General features: G+C 44.2%; 2 protein-coding genes across 2 annotated transcripts; both read right to left on the bottom strand.

The window, feature by feature from the left end:
• Window positions 1–2251: 2251 nt before the first annotated feature.
• On the bottom strand, window positions 2252–12910 carry nploc4 (NPL4 homolog, ubiquitin recognition factor). The gene is made up of 17 exons (XM_020109173.2): window positions 12724–12910; window positions 12007–12087; window positions 10403–10512; window positions 10034–10264; window positions 9906–9954; window positions 9723–9817; window positions 9514–9637; window positions 8717–8896; window positions 8471–8557; window positions 7756–7827; window positions 7551–7677; window positions 6320–6480; window positions 6058–6129; window positions 5870–5962; window positions 5484–5600; window positions 5066–5168; window positions 2252–4938 (listed from the first exon to the last, which is right to left on the bottom strand). Exons 1-17 carry the CDS (start codon window positions 12736–12738, stop codon window positions 4778–4780), a joined length of 1878 nt encoding a protein of 625 aa, XP_019964732.1. The 5' UTR covers window positions 12739–12910; the 3' UTR covers window positions 2252–4777.
• A 349-nt stretch (window positions 12911–13259) lies between these two features.
• pde6gb (phosphodiesterase 6G, cGMP-specific, rod, gamma, paralog b) lies at window positions 13260–16384 on the bottom strand. Its single transcript, XM_069517952.1, has 4 exons — window positions 16246–16384; window positions 14844–15065; window positions 14726–14766; window positions 13260–14635 (listed from the first exon to the last, which is right to left on the bottom strand). The coding sequence occupies exons 2-4, from the start codon at window positions 14987–14989 to the stop codon at window positions 14559–14561; spliced, it is 264 nt and encodes an 87-aa protein (XP_069374053.1). The 5' UTR covers window positions 14990–15065; window positions 16246–16384; the 3' UTR covers window positions 13260–14558.
• Window positions 16385–16984: the final 600 nt, after the last annotated feature.

Below are 16984 nucleotides of genomic sequence, written 5' to 3' on the forward strand. Positions count from 1 at the left end.
CTGCAGGCTTCCTTCCTGATCGCACCCCGTCCACGAAGTCCTCCACCCCGTCAAACCTGACCGTGAGCTCGGCCAGACGCTCTTTCAGGGCGTTGAACTCCTTGTAGAGATCTCCGAGGGCGTCTGACAGGTGCTGGATCCTGAGGGAAATTCAAATGAAGGAATAAATGAAAATGTCCTCCTCACTGACACAGTCACAGAAAGTTCCTCAGAGGAGAATCACCTCCCGTAGTCGGGCAGCACAGTGTTGTGGTCGTGCAGGAGCAGATCTTTGACCTGCGTCACGATGGCGTATTTCCAGTTGTCCAGGACCAGTGTGAGGTTGGCACAGCCTCTGGTGTTCACTCGCTCTGCTTCAGGTCAGAAACACAGAATCACTGCAGAGACCCACTTCATCCAAACCACATCCACACAATGATCCAACCATCAAATCAGGATTCAAACGACAAACAGATGAATGATGGAGGAAGAAACTGATTTTAATCAGAAACAGAACAATGAGAAATGATGGCAAAGGTTCTGAATTCAGACGGAAAAGTAAAAAAAGTAAATTGCAATATACAGAATATAAAATGTTCATTTACAAGCTGTTCACAGGAGGCCGTTAAAAAAGTTTAGATAAAAACACAATACATGAAACCTCTATGTGTTTTCTAACTAAATTAAAAGTTACGGTATCTGTTCAACATCAGATTTGACAGTTTGAACTTTTTAAAAACACAATTCCAACACACGTGTGCAAAAACCACAAAGTGCCTCAAACATAATAATCACAAGGGTTCATTGTAAAACTAAGATGTTGAAATACTGTTTGTGCTTTAGTTTCATTGTTGACATGAATAAACTGACTTTATTTTAATTCGACACTGAAATGTCCTAAAAACAACTTTTAGAAAGTTGGTAAGAAGTGTTAAGAGGAGGAGGATTACATGAGGAAAGTTGAAAAGATCTATTTCTCCACTCACCTTCATTCCTGAACTCCCAGTCTGCTTTCTGAGGGGTTTTCTGTCTCTGAGCTGCAGACAGAGTCACCAGCACCATGAAGAGTGCAGCAGACTTCATCCTTCAATCTGCGTCTGCACACAAAATAAAAACACATTTCACTGTGAGGTCCACAGAGTGAACGTGAACTGCTGAGTGACTTGACCAAGAGTTAAATCTCCACGTTCATGAAGTGTGAAAAAGTACCTGAGGTGAAGGGAAATAATCCTGCGTGGGTGAAGCAGAGTCTTGTTGTCAGATTATTATCTGAGAGGAGGGAAGGTCTCCAGAGGCCCCGCCCACATGAGGTCAGATATCAGGATTTTACTTCAACTTCAAACTTTAAAAAAAAAAAAAACAAAGACGTTGATCTGAACTCAGTTTTCAGCAATAAAACAAAACTGTGTTTTCCTCTAAACCACATTCAGCAGCAGTAAAAGATGAAGAACCATCTGAAGTGTTCTCAGCAGTGATGTGAGTTCTGTGAGCTTCAGCCGACGTGTCTGATGTTTCACATTCCTGCTCCTCATCTGTTTCCCATCCAGAGGACACTGACCCGGGTGGTGATGGAGCTCAGAGCCACTGGACTCCACCTGCTCTCATCGCTCATGTTAAAACATCTGTTGTATGGAGGCAAAACACTGACCGAGGTGCAGATCAGCGAAAATCTATAAAATTAAAATTAAATGTGTTTTTTTACATACAATGAAAATGTGCATCTATTGTGCTTTGTTCAGTAAACTAAGTTTGTATCAGCAACACAAACACAGACTCACACCGTGTCTGTGAATCATATAGCAGCTGTTTCGTTCGGCCAACAGATAAATCTGTCGGGCTCTAAAACTCAAGGGTTGTTTATCGTCTTTATGGGAAAATTCTTTGTGTAAAAACTGGAAATAAAAAACTCACTTCTCGTGTATCAGTTAAATACTTGGATGTAGACGTGAGTGTGACAATGAAAACCCTGAAAGGCCAAAGTAAGTAATCGGACACCGCAGCATCACATGTGATTGTTGAACAGGTTTCTCAAAGCACCCACAGCTTTAATCAGCTGTTACAACATCCTGTCTACAGATCCATCAGTTCCTGCAGGAGTTTGTTTACATGAAGTAGAACATCACTGGTGTCGGATGATGAGAAATCAAAAGTGACTAGGTGTCCGAATAATTTTGGCCATGTAACCTAAAGGGGTTTACACTGAAAATAAACTTCTCACTTGTCTTCACTCTGGAGATTGAATCTAAGACGCAGCAAAAAACAGACAAAGACATTTTGTGCAAAAGGAAATTTTTGTTGTTTATTTAAATTTTTTTATTCTATTTTCAAATCCAGGTGAACAGCACACGACTCTCAGCGTCCTTTGTTAACTCGGCAGAACGTGAGGACCTGCAGTAACTCCAGGAGCGAGCTTGCTCAGCAAACGGGTCCCGGACGAGTACAAAAGGAAAAGGTCGCTGCCGTCCGTTACCATGACATCAGAGAAGATGCTCTCACATTATTCACACAGGGGGCAAAAACAATCCAAGCATTTTCAAATGAATCTACAATTAAAATATATTCTCACTTCATCCATGGAATTACTGTCAAGCTCTTATTTAGAAGCACACGTCTCATAAATATCTAAATGTGCGGCCCGTGACCCGCCCACTTTACTGAAGAGGCCCGTTTCCCCGGAGACGACGACCCCGGGTCAAGTGGACAGTTCTTAGGGATTCGCTCAGTTTTCTTTCAGATGTTTAGTAAAGAATCAACGAAGGGATCGGACGCAACAGAGCGGAGCTACGTGATGTATTGATATGTGTGAGTGGAGTTCAGTCGACGTGTCGAGGTCGTAGAGTTAAATGATTCCAGATCAGTCAAATGAGGCAAATATGGGTCTTTTGTGGTTTAATTTTAGAATCTGTGTCATTCGCTATTTAAGAATAAAAAACACCAAACTGTTTTATTTGTGATTCTCTCATATTAAATGAGCAGTAAAAGGCATCAGAGTCCTCAAGTGCTAATTGTCTTTAAAACTTTAAAGCAACACTAAGTAACTTTGACTGAGCAACAGCGCCCTCTGCTGACACACACGGGCATCAGTTCTGCTGGGCTCCGTGTACGAGCGATGACGTGGTTTTATCCATCGATGCGTTCGAGATGTTTCTGATCATTTCGGACGAAGTGCAGACGGAGGAAACGTTTTGCTGTCACACGTTAATGACGTTAAACCAACTGAACCCGAAGGATTCGAACGTTGAAGTCGACTGGAACAACTTGAACAGAAGGTTCCTCTAAATTCTTTGAATGGAACATGGAGACACTCGTTTTATTTCTCTTGAGGTTTGGAGAAGTTTTCGTTCTGGGACATTTCTGCTCTTGAAACTGTTGAAAAGCAGAGAAACTGAACTTTTCGTGAGAGTCGTGAGAATCACATGTTAAATTTACTTCACGTCCGTTAACTAGATAAAGCCAACGTGCATATTTGTCAGGGTTCATCTGACAGCTGAGTGATTCTCACTGTTTTCAGACTGAGCTGCATCAGACAAACTGTAAATCTGCAAACATCATTCAAGCCTCCTCTGCTGCCGGAGGACGCTCAGGGTCTCTGGGGGGGGGAAGTCGAGGGAGTAATTACACGACCGACGTCTTTTTAAAAGCTGCTCATCGTCATCCTGCTGACAGACGAGACATCAGAAGAGACACGCGATAGCGTCTGTATCTCTCTCCGCCCCATTGACCCGCGACCGCTTTCTGTCCGAGCAGGAAACTGTTTTGAAGACTGAACGATGGAAAGACCCAGGGGGGCTCATCAGCGGAGAAAAGCTGGTTCCGATCTGACGGCGGGAAAAGGGAAAGACGAGAACCAGGTGCGGGGGATGTGACAGAGAGGGAAGTGGCGAGCACCAGTTGTTTCTACGAGCACGTCGTGATGGCGATGGATGGTGTCGTTTTACCAGAGACAGAACAAACCATCAAAACTAAAAACTACAATTCCAACGAACCAGTGAAAGATGTTGAGGAACCACTTCGAGTTAGAGGGACGTCGGTCAGAAAGGTGACCAACGGGACAAGCTGCACTCACTGGAGGATGTTACCGACGTTTTCTAATCCACGACTTTTCTTTAATACTGAAAATAAACTCTACTTGAACCGAACAACTCTGGAGCCCTCAACGTTTCCGTCTGATGATTGTACTGAAGGGGCTCGTCAAAGAGACCACGGCCTGTAAAAACCTGACGGAGCAGAGTCCACGCTGGAGATTCAAAATTTTAAGGTATCGCTACAATCGGATAAAAAAAAGAAAAAAAAAGAAAGATGCTTAATTAAATAACAGTTTCATTCCTCAAATGTATTTATACACAGCAAAATTCTCCAGAAGACGAAGTGAGAGTGAGCGGGGCACTGATGTGAGAGGACGTCCAAACACTCGAGTCTTTGCTGTCGTCCTGAGTCACAGCAAGATTTATCTGAGCCACGGGAGGGGGGGGGGGTTATTTCAGGGGAAAGGGCCTCAGCCAAAAGTGCTGAACTGTAAAGAAGCCCGCCGCTCACCGGAGCCGCTGTGAGGAGGGACACACACAGAACAGTCTGATTGAACTTTATTTATTGAACGAACTGGATGTAAACAGGTGCATCCCTCCACTCGTCACAGCAGCAGTGAGGCGGCAACGACCGAGGCGAGAGACACCGAATTCTGAACTTCGCAGCTGCTCCGGGTGCAGTGGCGTCATTGGCGAGTTAAGAGGGCAGCTGGGCGGGGCTGTGTGAGATCACGGAAGCAGGGGGGAGGGGGGAGGTGAAGGGTGGCGGGTTTTTAACTGCGGGGCAGGCTGCACATTTCACAGTGCTCTGTGCCGGGCTGGTTCATGAAGGTGCAGTGGAGGCAGGACCACATGGCTGAGGAGGAGGCCGGGACTGAGGGGCCCCCCATGGCCCCGTATCCCAGAGAGCTGGAGGGTTGCCCGCCCACCGTACCTGAAACACACGAGACGGATTACAGGATGTGTGAAAATATCAGAGGCAGTATCGTGTGTGTGTGTGTATTCAACGAGCTGCCGATGTTCAGTTCGATCTGTGTCGTGGTTGTTCGGCAGCGACTCACTGCACAGCTGCTCGATGGTGGCCCACTGCTCAGACTTCTTCCAGGTCTGCGCCAGATCCTCGTTAGAAGTCTTCACTGCCTCGAGTAGCAACCCGATGCTGTCCTGCAACAAACGGGAAGCGCAAACAAAATCATCAACCCGCTCCAACGGCGACAAGTTCAGGAAAGTGAAGAGAAACAAAAAGCCTGAGCACATCTGATCAGGACGCTCAGCACAGAAATCTGAGTTTTATTCTCTTTTTTTCCCGAATCAAACAAACTTGTGATCGTCACGAGAGGCCAGTCTGAAAATCTAATGAACAGAGGGTCTGAGTGAAAACATCCTCACACCACTAACCACTTCCAGACCGAGGGGGAAATGTGGTCGTCTACGTGTTCCGACTGAAAGAGCAGAGGAGGCCTTGAAGTGCTGACTTACTCTCAGAGGCATGACTTCATTGGTGACGAGGAAGAGGAGCAGATGGAAGTCGGACACGATGTCCAGGAAAGCCGTGGAGGTGCTCTGGGACAGGTACGTCGCTAAACTGTGGAAGTCCTGCACAGACACACGCAACACAAAACAAGATGTGTAACTCCCTCCGACCTCGCAGAGGTTTGGAAAGATGAAGCTATTTTGGTCCGCTGAACTGGAACTGGTGCTTCAGGTCGAAATACAGACATGAACTTGTACTGCGTCTGCTGCAACCATGAGGGTGTCAACAATCAGTTACACAAAACACGTGATGAAATGGTTACAGCCTTCAAGTCGTGTGTGTGTGTGTGTGTGTGTGTGTGTGTGTTCTCCCGTCTCTCTCTCTCTCTTACTTGTGTCTCTCCGAGTATATCGCGGTTCTCGATGGGGAAGTGTTGTTTGGAGCAGAAGGTGAACTGAGGATCCTTTGGAAAAGTGGTGGTGATCTGGAAAAGGTTAAAAAAAAGGAAAAGGAAATTAGACTAAATGCTTGCGTTGAAACATACGTGTGTTTAGTATGTTTAACACCAAACGTACTCACATCTATAATAAGATACTCCACAGGAAGAGGCCGAGCGAGAAACGTGACATCATTTCCAAACTTGTCCGTGTCCTGATGGACGGAGACAAGTTGGATTCAAATTAAAATCTCAACATCTGAACACAAACATCTGGAGAAACTGAGTCATGACACCTGGCCCACAGAGTGTGCATGATATTACACAGCTCAGACGTGGAGCAGTGCAATGATTGTTTCTAATGATCATTAAAATATTACACCCGCCTCATGTTTGAGATCGTACCTTGAAGAAGACGTCGGGGACGTACTGCTCGGGGCTCGACTCTTTAGCGTAGCCCAGCTCTGGAGCGTCTTTGCAGGGCAGCAGACACTCGTCTCTCACCAGAGCCATGCACTGATTGGACACCTGGTATCCTTCAAAGTGCACCTGGTTATCTGGACTCCCTGCAGACACAGACACAGACGGATGAAGTCGTCTGCTGGAGGACGAATAAACTCACTGGTGATTTCACTGTTGAGACCAGTTTGATTGGACAAACATATGAAAGTCCGTCGTTTAGAAATGTGAATGTTTTGTTGTTTGTTTAATCATTTATTTCGTCTTGAAAACCCACAACTGTTGAAATGGAGGACGGTGTGATCCTCAGCAGCAACACAGACGAAGTCAGTGAGAGAATAAAGCCGAAAGAAATCTATGAAAGAACTAACAAAGAAGTTTAGCGCATGACGACGTCATTAAACAATTATTTCGTCCGTGTCACAGAGTATTTCAATCGTCTGCCTCACACATGCAGCTCATTTGCAAACACACCACGTCTGTACTCAAGGGAAAGTAGACGGATGGACTTTGGCCCCGGCTGGGATCACATGTGTATCATGACATCAGCTTTGGCTGCCAGAGCCTCATTAATGCAACCGACCGTGATGAGGTCATCACACCGCTGTGTGCTTTTGTGCACTTGTGGAACAAATGTAAGCGATTTTGTGCGTTTAGAACAGAAGAGTAAACACTTGGCGTTGATTCCACAGAGATTTGTCCTCGGAGAACATGTGGCTTGAGTTACAGCGTTTCTTCGGCCTCTAAATTACAACGCACACAGAGTGGATATTTGAGAGGAATGAAAATAAAAAACCGACAGGCACCTGACAAACCTGGACTGAGTTAAAACATCTGTAAAGTACAAATAGGTGGTTAATAAGAAACGAAGCTGTGTTTTTAAATAACATGCAGGGATTCTGCAGGTTTCAATAAGCTCAACTTTTTCAGACATAAATGAATTAAACTGACCGTCTATGTCAAGTACAACTGACATGAAGGAACATCAGAATTATTTACAATATATCTGATAATATCTGCATCATTAGGAAAGAACTACAACACACGAAGAGATTAAAAATGATGCTGATATTTGACTGTAAAATTAAAGCAGCTAAAAAATAAAACACAATAACGAGCAACACACGTGATCTTGACAAGAATTGTAACATCAGCCTCAGAGTGAACGACAACTCACCTGTCGCCAGCGCCGTCACAAATTTGGATCCAAAATGTCCGTCTCGAGAGAGTCTGCAGGGGTTCGAGTGTAGATTCTGGAAGTACCCTGCTGTGATGCACTCCTCTGCGCTCAGGTAGTGTGAGTCCTGACAAGAGAGAGAACAATGATCAGCCATGGAGGAGGAGGTCAGGATGTCAGTCCGAGGAACAGGCTTCATCCTCACCTGGTTTCTTGTGTAGCGGACAGTGCCTATCCTCGTATCCTCAGAGAGCAGGTCTGTGAAGATCCAGCCAACCTGGAAAACACATTCAATCAAGTAGTTCGGTTCATTTTCACGCATCACCGGTGGCATCAACGTTCACATAAAGACTCAAGACGGAGTATTGATAGTAAACTGAAAGTGTCTGATCCAAGCACAGCGGTCACATCAGTGTAACGAGTCTGATAACGAGACCAGAGCAGAGATATTTAATGGGATGAAGGATTTGGTGTCAAAGTAAAAAGTAGAAGTTCCTTATTCGTATTTCAGCTTTAACCTAATACTTAACAGGCGAACTGAGAACATGAATTATTGCATCTATAACCTTTATCTAAATTTATATCTTCACGTGCAGTGTTACATGTCTCAACCAGTGGACAGCAGAAGACAGAAGAGCAAGGTTTACAATCGCCCATCGGACCTTAACATTTCACATATTCAAGCACTAGAGGCCCATAAAAAACAGATCGCTTCACTTGAGGTCCTCTGGTTGAAAGCGTTCAACATTTTCTGAATAATAAATCTAGTCCAAGGCTTCGATAATGGGCCTTAAAAACCATAAATCTGTTTGAAACTTCTGCCAACACGCAAGTGTGGAAACACGATATAAAAAACCCAGCTTGTCTAAAGCCAATGAGAGACGGTGTGAAAAGGAGCCGCTGAAGAAAAGAAGGCCGACCTTGCACAGGCCCAGTTTGGCAGCAATTTCATCCACAGCTGCAGCTTTGGGATCCTCCAACATTTCCAGGCTGTTCTGGGTGGCATTCTGTAACACGGAAAAAGAAAAGGGTCTTTAATGCACCTGCAAGGAAAACTCTTAAAAAGGTTGAAGACATGAAAGGATGAATTACGAGAAACAAAAATAGAATAATAGACAGTTAGTGACGATACTAATATGTCATGATGTTTAATGAGAATCTCTCACCTGTGGAGGTTCGTAGATGGCAGCCACCTCAGCTCTGATGCCCAGCGGGATGTCTTTGTGCTCAGTGTACTTGCCGTACAAGTATCCCATCCTCTGACTGCCCGTCTTCCTCCAGAAGTCCAGGAAGCGGTTGGCAATGGTGTGGTTCTCAAACATGATGTTATCCACGTGTCTGTATTTCTGTAAGATGAACAGAATTCAGGACTCGGGACATTTTAAGCAGTGGCTCCAAACATCAGCTAAGATTTGAATCTGTGTTTATTCAATCTCCAGCTCTCGTTCATCAGGCCAGCGTCTTACTTCGTAGCCCACTACCATCGACCGGATCATTAGAAACTCACAGGAATGTTATCTGAACAACAAAAAGACTGACACTCCCTTCTTTTAAGGAATGTCGTCTGGCGTCACCATCCTCACACGAGACAGTCGCAGTCCACACGTCTTGTTTTTGTTTCCTCGGTTGAAGAATGAGTTGCCAGACACGTTTTAGAAATTATAAAACTGAAACGATCTCTGTCCACACGTTTTAGCTGCACATCAGTAATTATCACTGTCACATCACATTACGAGCATGTCATGTGGTGCAAACAGGAAGCAGATTGTCTACTCGGCAGCTTGTTGCTTAGTTACAGAAAATAATATGAACGAGGGACAGCGATGGTGAAAAGACAGAGCAGGGATTCATTTTCTTGGATCGACGAAAACACTACTTTTTAACGGTTTGCTAAAAATGATGAACTGTATTTTGTGTATTCGCTGAGATTCACGGCCACAGACATGCAGGTACAGTTTCATACCTGTCTGTTCAGTGTGATCGCGCTGGGCTGGCACTTAGTGCAGATCCCCTCTGGCCACGGAGGGTGGCCCTCACAGCCTGACTTGATCTTACAGCTGATGTTCTCCAGAGCTGCAAACTTCCCTCTGCAGGACGTGAAAACACACTTAGAAGCTGGAAAAGAAAAGAGATGGAAGCATTTCTATTGGAAGAATAAAAACCACTCCTCACTTATCAGCTCCACCGGTCAGCTTGCGAAGGTAAGCATGGAATGACATGTGCTTCACTGGTGGGTCGAGGTGATTCAGGTAGTCTTCGTCAAAAGGCTGAAAAAGAAAATAGGCAAATACTCAGCAGGTTAAAACTGTCCGACGGTAATGGTGTTAGCTTGAACATCTTTCTGACTCTTCTTACCTCTAACGGTACACAGTGCACACATTTTCCAAGAGCACCGTGGCGACATCTGAAACAAGATGAGAACTGTTAGAGATCTGAGAGAAACGCTTCACTATACATACAACACAAGGACGTCTCTTCCTTACAATTGAGGATCTTTGTTCCTGTAGATCTTGCCGTCTTGCTTGGTCAGATACTGATCAATTTCATCCTCCTGGACCTGGGGTGCTGAGAAGGACCGAGGGATCATGGTGGACGATGAGGAAGATGACAAGACGGACGGTAGCGATGAAGATGTGTGCGGGGTGGCCGTGTCCATCACCTCTCCAGAGGAGCTGGAGGAGCCTGAAGGGAACAGATACAACATGTCGCCATGCCTGAAGAAAATAAAGAGAAATGAGATGATTAAAGCTTCACCAAAGATTATCGACAAACAAAATTAATGGCAAAGAAATTTCAATTGATAAATAAGTTCACATACACACCTTAATACAAAAACATTTGCTTTTACTTACTTGATCTTAAGCAAGCTGAGGGTAACGTTCTTGGACAGAATCTCTCCGGTCTTGTTGCGGTTCAGGTAAACAGAAAACCCATTGGAGTTGAACCCAAACTCTGTGGCCACCTGAGGGAGAAGTAGATGGAGTGACCTGATTAGAATGAGTGAAAACACCCTCACATCAACCGAGAATCAAAATACCAACTTCTTCAGAAACATGATAGGAAACACTTCACACCAGCACCTTGTGTCAAGTGTGTCCATCTCAGAGCTGATTAGCAAAGAGCCTCTTGGCACGAGAGCACCTCAGCTTGTAAGAACACCTCTTATAGTCACGACTCTTTGAGCCAAACTAAGCTATTAAGAGCAGTCTGAGCTGGACGTGTTTGACATTACATCTAAACATCACGACAGCCTGATGCTGATGAAGTGCTTGCTCTTCATCACTTTAGATTTACTGAATTAATCAGCCATTAGTGATCTCAGAGAGCAGAACTGTTGACATTGGAACAGGACAATTATCTTGGCATTCAAACTAATCCACCAATGACTGAGTGGGAAGTTGCATTTTAAATCATTTTGGACTTTGTGGAACAACGCTGTGTGTATTTTTGCTTCTCTTTCAGTTTGGTAAAACTAAGCAGGGAACAGTCTTTGAGCATTAAATCATTATTTTTCTTCAAGCCACACAAAGAACAGTGTGAGATGCTATCACTGTGCGCTGGTGAAACTGAACACTGTGTGTTTCACAGAGCACCGCGCTCCTTTCATTCTGTCTAAGCAGCAGAAACATAACCTGCAGGGCTCCGGCCTCTCTGCTTCATACCCGTGGTTTTCCATTCCACCCGTCGCTGGCTGCACATCAGCAGGGACTGAAAACTACTCTTCCATTGATCTGCAGGCTGAACCATTCTGCCTCAACTCAGACACATGCATTTTTAATGAGGTGGTACTGGAATTTTCCATTCTGACAGTTCTGCTGAATTATGCTTCTATTCCAGGTTATTAAAAAAAAAAAACTGATTTATAAATCATTTGTGTTTATTATCCTGTGTAGGACTAATGTCTTGGCTGTAAACTGTGCAGATGTGATGATAAGAGTGAATCCACTACATTTCCTTTTCATCAAAACTCCACTGTGTGTGACAGCAGTGTTTGTAACACAGTTAATAACAGTGTAAATGTTACAGGTGAAGAAATAAACCCAAGAACTCAGGGTTTGAGAAGATCTGATGGATGTTAACACTGGTTACAAGTAGTTGTCTGAATAAAAGCAGAAACTTTATAGTTATGATAATCATACATCTTACCGGACAAATCTAAACAGGCTACGTGTCTTCAAATACAAATAATCCCCCAACTCTGGTTTCACTTGTATAGACACTGTTTGTTGTTCTCCATCAAGATTGCAGATGTTTTTAATATCAAACATCTGTTTCAGGGCAGCGTGGTGCAGTGATGGGCACCGTCACCTCACAGTGAGAAGGTTTATGGTTTGAATCCCCCTGCGACTCTTTGATGGCCCTTATGAAAAGGCACGTGTCCACTTCTCTGAGTGTGGACGTGGGTGAAAGCGGCACATTCGGGGTTATCGGTGACCGTGGGGATTTATCACTGTACCTTATTCAAAAACGCATCAGCCGTCTCCGTCTTGGTCGAAGGGATCTTCTTCATCCCGCTTGGGGACTGGACCCTGATGATCTGATGGGACAAAGACAGAAGGGACAACGTGAAACACCAGCTGGTTCTCTGTGGTCTGGACACATCTAGAATAACATGACCCCCCACCCCCACCACCTGCCAGTCAAAACAAGGGACCCCCCCCCCCCCCTGTGTACAGTCAGGACATGATGACAACGATGACAGAGCAGAAAACTAAAGTTGACGTCGGCTCATGATCCTCACACCGAGCAGCCGAGGACATGACGGTGCTAAAACCCAACCCCGCTGTCTGTCACTGTCCCGGGGGGGACATGGAAATAACAGTCTCACTGAGTCAACACCTCCACGACTTCCATTAAACCCTTCGAGCACATTCCAGCTGTTGTTGGACCGATGAGCTAAACAAGCTAACGGACACCACGGGCACTTTCAAGCCGGACACCGACGAGGTTATTGCGGCGTCGACGTCTGCAAACAAAGCCTCTCTTCGCTCGGATGTCGACAGCTGACCACGGAGCTAAGGTTAGCCGGCTAGCTAAACAGGCCCCAGTCACTCTGTGCTAGTGATGCTAGCCTGCTTAGCGTTAGCAGCCGAGCTAATTCTGCTGCCTCATCACTCCGCGCTCCGGGCTAAGCTAGCGGGTTAGCGCGAGGGGAGGCGGCCGCTGGACTCACCATGCTCTCCGCCATGTCGCTCCGGTCACTTCTCCCGACTGATCTCACGGTGGTGGCGGACACACGCAGCGAGCACAAGGGTCACGTAGCGTCAGAGTCTGGGAGTCAACGAAACTCCATCACACACCGGGTGCAGCAGACATTGGTGGCCGACTGTTTGACACCGGTCCCACACTGAAACAACCCCGACCGAAACAAGACGTATTTTCACCTGAAAACAAACGTTCCGTCTTTTTTTCTTCTTCGCTGCAGTTCATAAAATGTGAAATTATATTTTGAGCAAAGGAAGAAGAATAAAGAATCATTTATTCTGCCATGGTTTTCTGTTCGACTTTTTACAGCCTTCTGAAATGAGCAGTTTAAAAATTCAACTTGAAACTCGAAGAATATTTTGTCTGAAAGTGAAAAATAGATTTCAGGAAAAGAAAGAAAGAAATATTATCATAGTTTGAATAAGACCGACAGGCTTTATAGTGAATCTTATCACACAGAATATAATCATTATGTTATTCAATATATATTGTTCATCACACAAATTATAATTAGAGCATTATATATATTTATTATAACAAGATATGATTTTATAGAATATTATTATGATGGTTTGAACAGAGCACAGATAGACAGAGAGACAGACAGAGAGATAAATAAATCACTGTTTCTATTTTCCTCTTTTTATGTTTTATTTTTTCCCTCAACCTGTAGAGAGGACAAAGCTCCATCATCTCTTCAGACCTGTGTGCTCTCAAACATCCCGCTCATCCCAAGTTATCAATGTGTTTGTTACTGTACAAAAAAATAAGAGCGATGACGTCAGGATCACAGAAGTCACATCACGAACTGAGAAGCTACATGCAACTCAATGTGTGAATGGACTTTGTGTCTACAGCCGATTAGTAACTGTCTCTAACACAAACACGATGACGGGGACGACGACAGAGGAGATTAAACCAAGAAATAAAAAGTCAAAAATATGTGACGATGGATGAAAGATGAAGGAAATAAAAAGTATAATCCTCCACTGCACGAGATAACGACAAATGAGAGCGACAACAATGAGCGCAGCAACACAAACATATACACACAGGTTGAAATTATGAGAAATAAACACGTGATAAACATAAAATACTTTCATACATTAATATCATACAAGGGAGAGGGAAGAGATGTGAAACTAAGTGTAGAAAATAGTGAACCTGCTCTAAGATGGTTTCTTGTTTAGTATATTAACAGAAAATTTAGAGGTTACAAGGTGAAGAACACGTTTGTATCCTGGTGACGGTGGGTTCAGTTAAAGTTTGGTCAAAAAAGAAGCAAAAGAGGGAAATCTGATGATGAGTGATTCATCTTATCGCACTGCTGTCTGCTCTCTCTACAGAATATACAGGCTTTATGTTTAATATGTCGAAGCACATGAAGTGGGAACCCACCCACGTTCACGGGTTTGTCACTTAAACTCAATCTGAGGCTGCCTCGCTTGTGTAAGTTTCATGCTTTGTCCATGAGAGGAAGAAGAAATGAGGAAGAAGAAGAACAACAGCAAGAGAAGAGAGAGACGGACGCAACTGTGCAGATCTACAGAAGTCATGAGAATCAGGACAGATCCTAAACATGAGCAGCACTGATTGTGAGAACTGCAGAGTCAGAAAAAGAATCCAGGACAGAAAGTTCATGTTTTTTTGTAGAAGTTTTTTTCTTTTTCCATTTTTTTGTTTGTTACAGTTCGTCGTGGACGTTTGTGTGGAACAGTTCCATTTGAAGCTGGGAGACGGAGCCTGAGGCAAATGGTTTGAGGCCTGTAACCCGTGGAGGATCGCAGGGAGGTGCAGGAAGGCTCAGATGATACCGTACTGGGCCAGCTCATGCAGCTCCAGGTGATTGAAGGCCTCCCAGGGGCAGATGACGGTGATGTCTGCAAGAGAAGACGGAGATGTGAGGTCATTGAGGTGAATCACTCTAGAACACAACATGAGACACATCTTATTATCTGAAGAGAACTCACCTGTGCCTAATCCCTCCATTCCAGGGATATCGTCACCAAAGCTGCAAAGAGAAAATGATTACATTCCCGAATATGTTGTAGGTTATGGACCTCAAAAGAAAAGATATTCCATGCATACCCCTGGATGCCCTTCTTTGGAGGCTTGCTCTTGAACTGACGAGTCTGCCTCTGCTTGAACTTGGGGGGGCCCTTGCGTGGAGTGGCGGGGCCTCCGCTGACTCGGGTGGCTGACTTGATTTCAGCTTTGGGCGCCTCGAGATTCATTTTGAGCTGTTAGGGTTCCTGTGTGCAGGATGTCGGCTTCGATGCGTCTCTGAAGTGTAGTCGTGTCGATGAAGATCTTTTCATTGAGAGAACACAAAAGAAAAAACTATGCGTCAACAAATGGAAGTAAAGGACCATTTCCAACGATTTGTTCTCTGTGAATCTTGTTTGTGTGCAACAACACTTCATCTAATTTAAATGTTAGGACCCAGCCTCTGTCACCTCTGTCTGACATTAGGCTTTAATCCTCTCACTGATCTGACAAACACCTGCTGGGATTTACGCTCATATTTCCTGCTCATTGAATGTCTGAGATGGACCACACCTTTCAGCCTGTTCTGTGAGGATGACCCAATTTCCCATAATCCCTGGCTCAAGTTAATAAGAAGTCCCCCTCTCTGTTTCAAGCCACAAGTAATCTCATTAGAGTAAGGACGACAGCCTGTTTGTGCTGAGCACGCACTGAGGGTCTGAATGATCAATCCTCTCATCGTGTCCCGGGACAATGACAGACCTGAACACGTGTGAGCCTCCACTGTGAGCTGAGACAACAGAATGAACACGTCTGATACAGCCACCATCACAGCCTGTTACAGATGCTGTGCATTAGAGTTTGTCTTTACGTCAAAGAGCTCAACTACTGATGAGAACGTTTTTCCTTTTCATGTCAAATCAAACTTTATAAAACTTTACAAATGACAGATTTTCTCACAGCGTTCAACGATCGGTACAAAGTGTTTACGACTTTTGTTTCATAAAGGTTTTATTTCAATGTCAGCTCCAAAACTTTGGAGCTAAACTAAAATTAAATATTTCCAATCATCCTCAACTGACGATGAATCAAACCAGACGACTGACAAACGTGACGACAGCTTCAACTGAAAAGACACAAGGACAACAAATACAAATACCACCAGTACAAATACTAAATGTGTTCATACTATAAATATTATATAATTCTATGATGACGGACACATCACATTGTTGTTGCTAAACCTTTTTAAACCCTGATGTTGCTGCTGTGTTGGAATGAATCTCATGTCATGTGCAACACGAGACACTGAGCAGTGACTTCACTTCTCATGGGTCATCACATTATTTTAAACCAAATTAAACAGAAAATGTAAAAAATGGTTCCAAGGCTTTAAAAGTGATGTTTCTCACAACATGTCAACGACGGCTACAACCACTACAACATAAACCATCTCAGTAACATCGCTGCTGTTGTCATGGTGACGGTGTGGCAGGTTACTCACCGGCTGTTGGGTGGAGGACGACCACACGAGTGGGTGTGAGCGCAGCAGATGAGTGGAGTTCTACGCTAGGCTCGCTGTGAGGGCCGGTCGAGGCTTGTGACCCCTCTTATATTCTGAGCCCTGCAGAAGATTACGTGCACGCCGCCTCCCGGCTCCCATGTCAACACACGCTTATAAAAAATATCCAGACAATCATCACGCAATCATTTACAGGATCTTTTCAGATGTATGGATTCAATTTTCAGGTGGAGTGTAGATTCTAAGATTTGTGATTTTAAAAGTGTATAAATATAAATAATGAATCGATGCAGTATCTGTGATGAAACGATGGATTTAAATAGTTTATTCTGGTGTTCACTTTGTTTTTGCTCCTCAGATCTCTGAAGTGGGAACAACATGAGGTAAAGTGACCTGGAATCTGCAGATATCGATTATAGACGCAGCAGGAAACGACTCTCACCATCTGCTTCAGGCCAAACCCTCAATCAAACATCTCATTAAATCATCTCCCTGTGTTTCTGTGTAACTCCCTTCAGCGAGAGTCTTCTACATTTAACACAGACGGAAATAATCCAACAGCAGAATCAGAAACCTGAGACACAGAATTCAATTCAAAGGTAAAACTCAAAACATCCCACACGTCACAAATCAATTATACTACAGATGTTTTTGCCGTGACATATAGATTGAGGCTTCTGGAGCCTTGAAGTGGATTCTTCACAAACACGTCCATTATATA

The sequence above is a fragment of the Paralichthys olivaceus genome, chromosome 21, assembly GCF_024713975.1.
Source record: "Paralichthys olivaceus isolate ysfri-2021 chromosome 21, ASM2471397v2, whole genome shotgun sequence".
NCBI lineage: Eukaryota > Metazoa > Chordata > Actinopteri > Pleuronectiformes > Paralichthyidae > Paralichthys > Paralichthys olivaceus.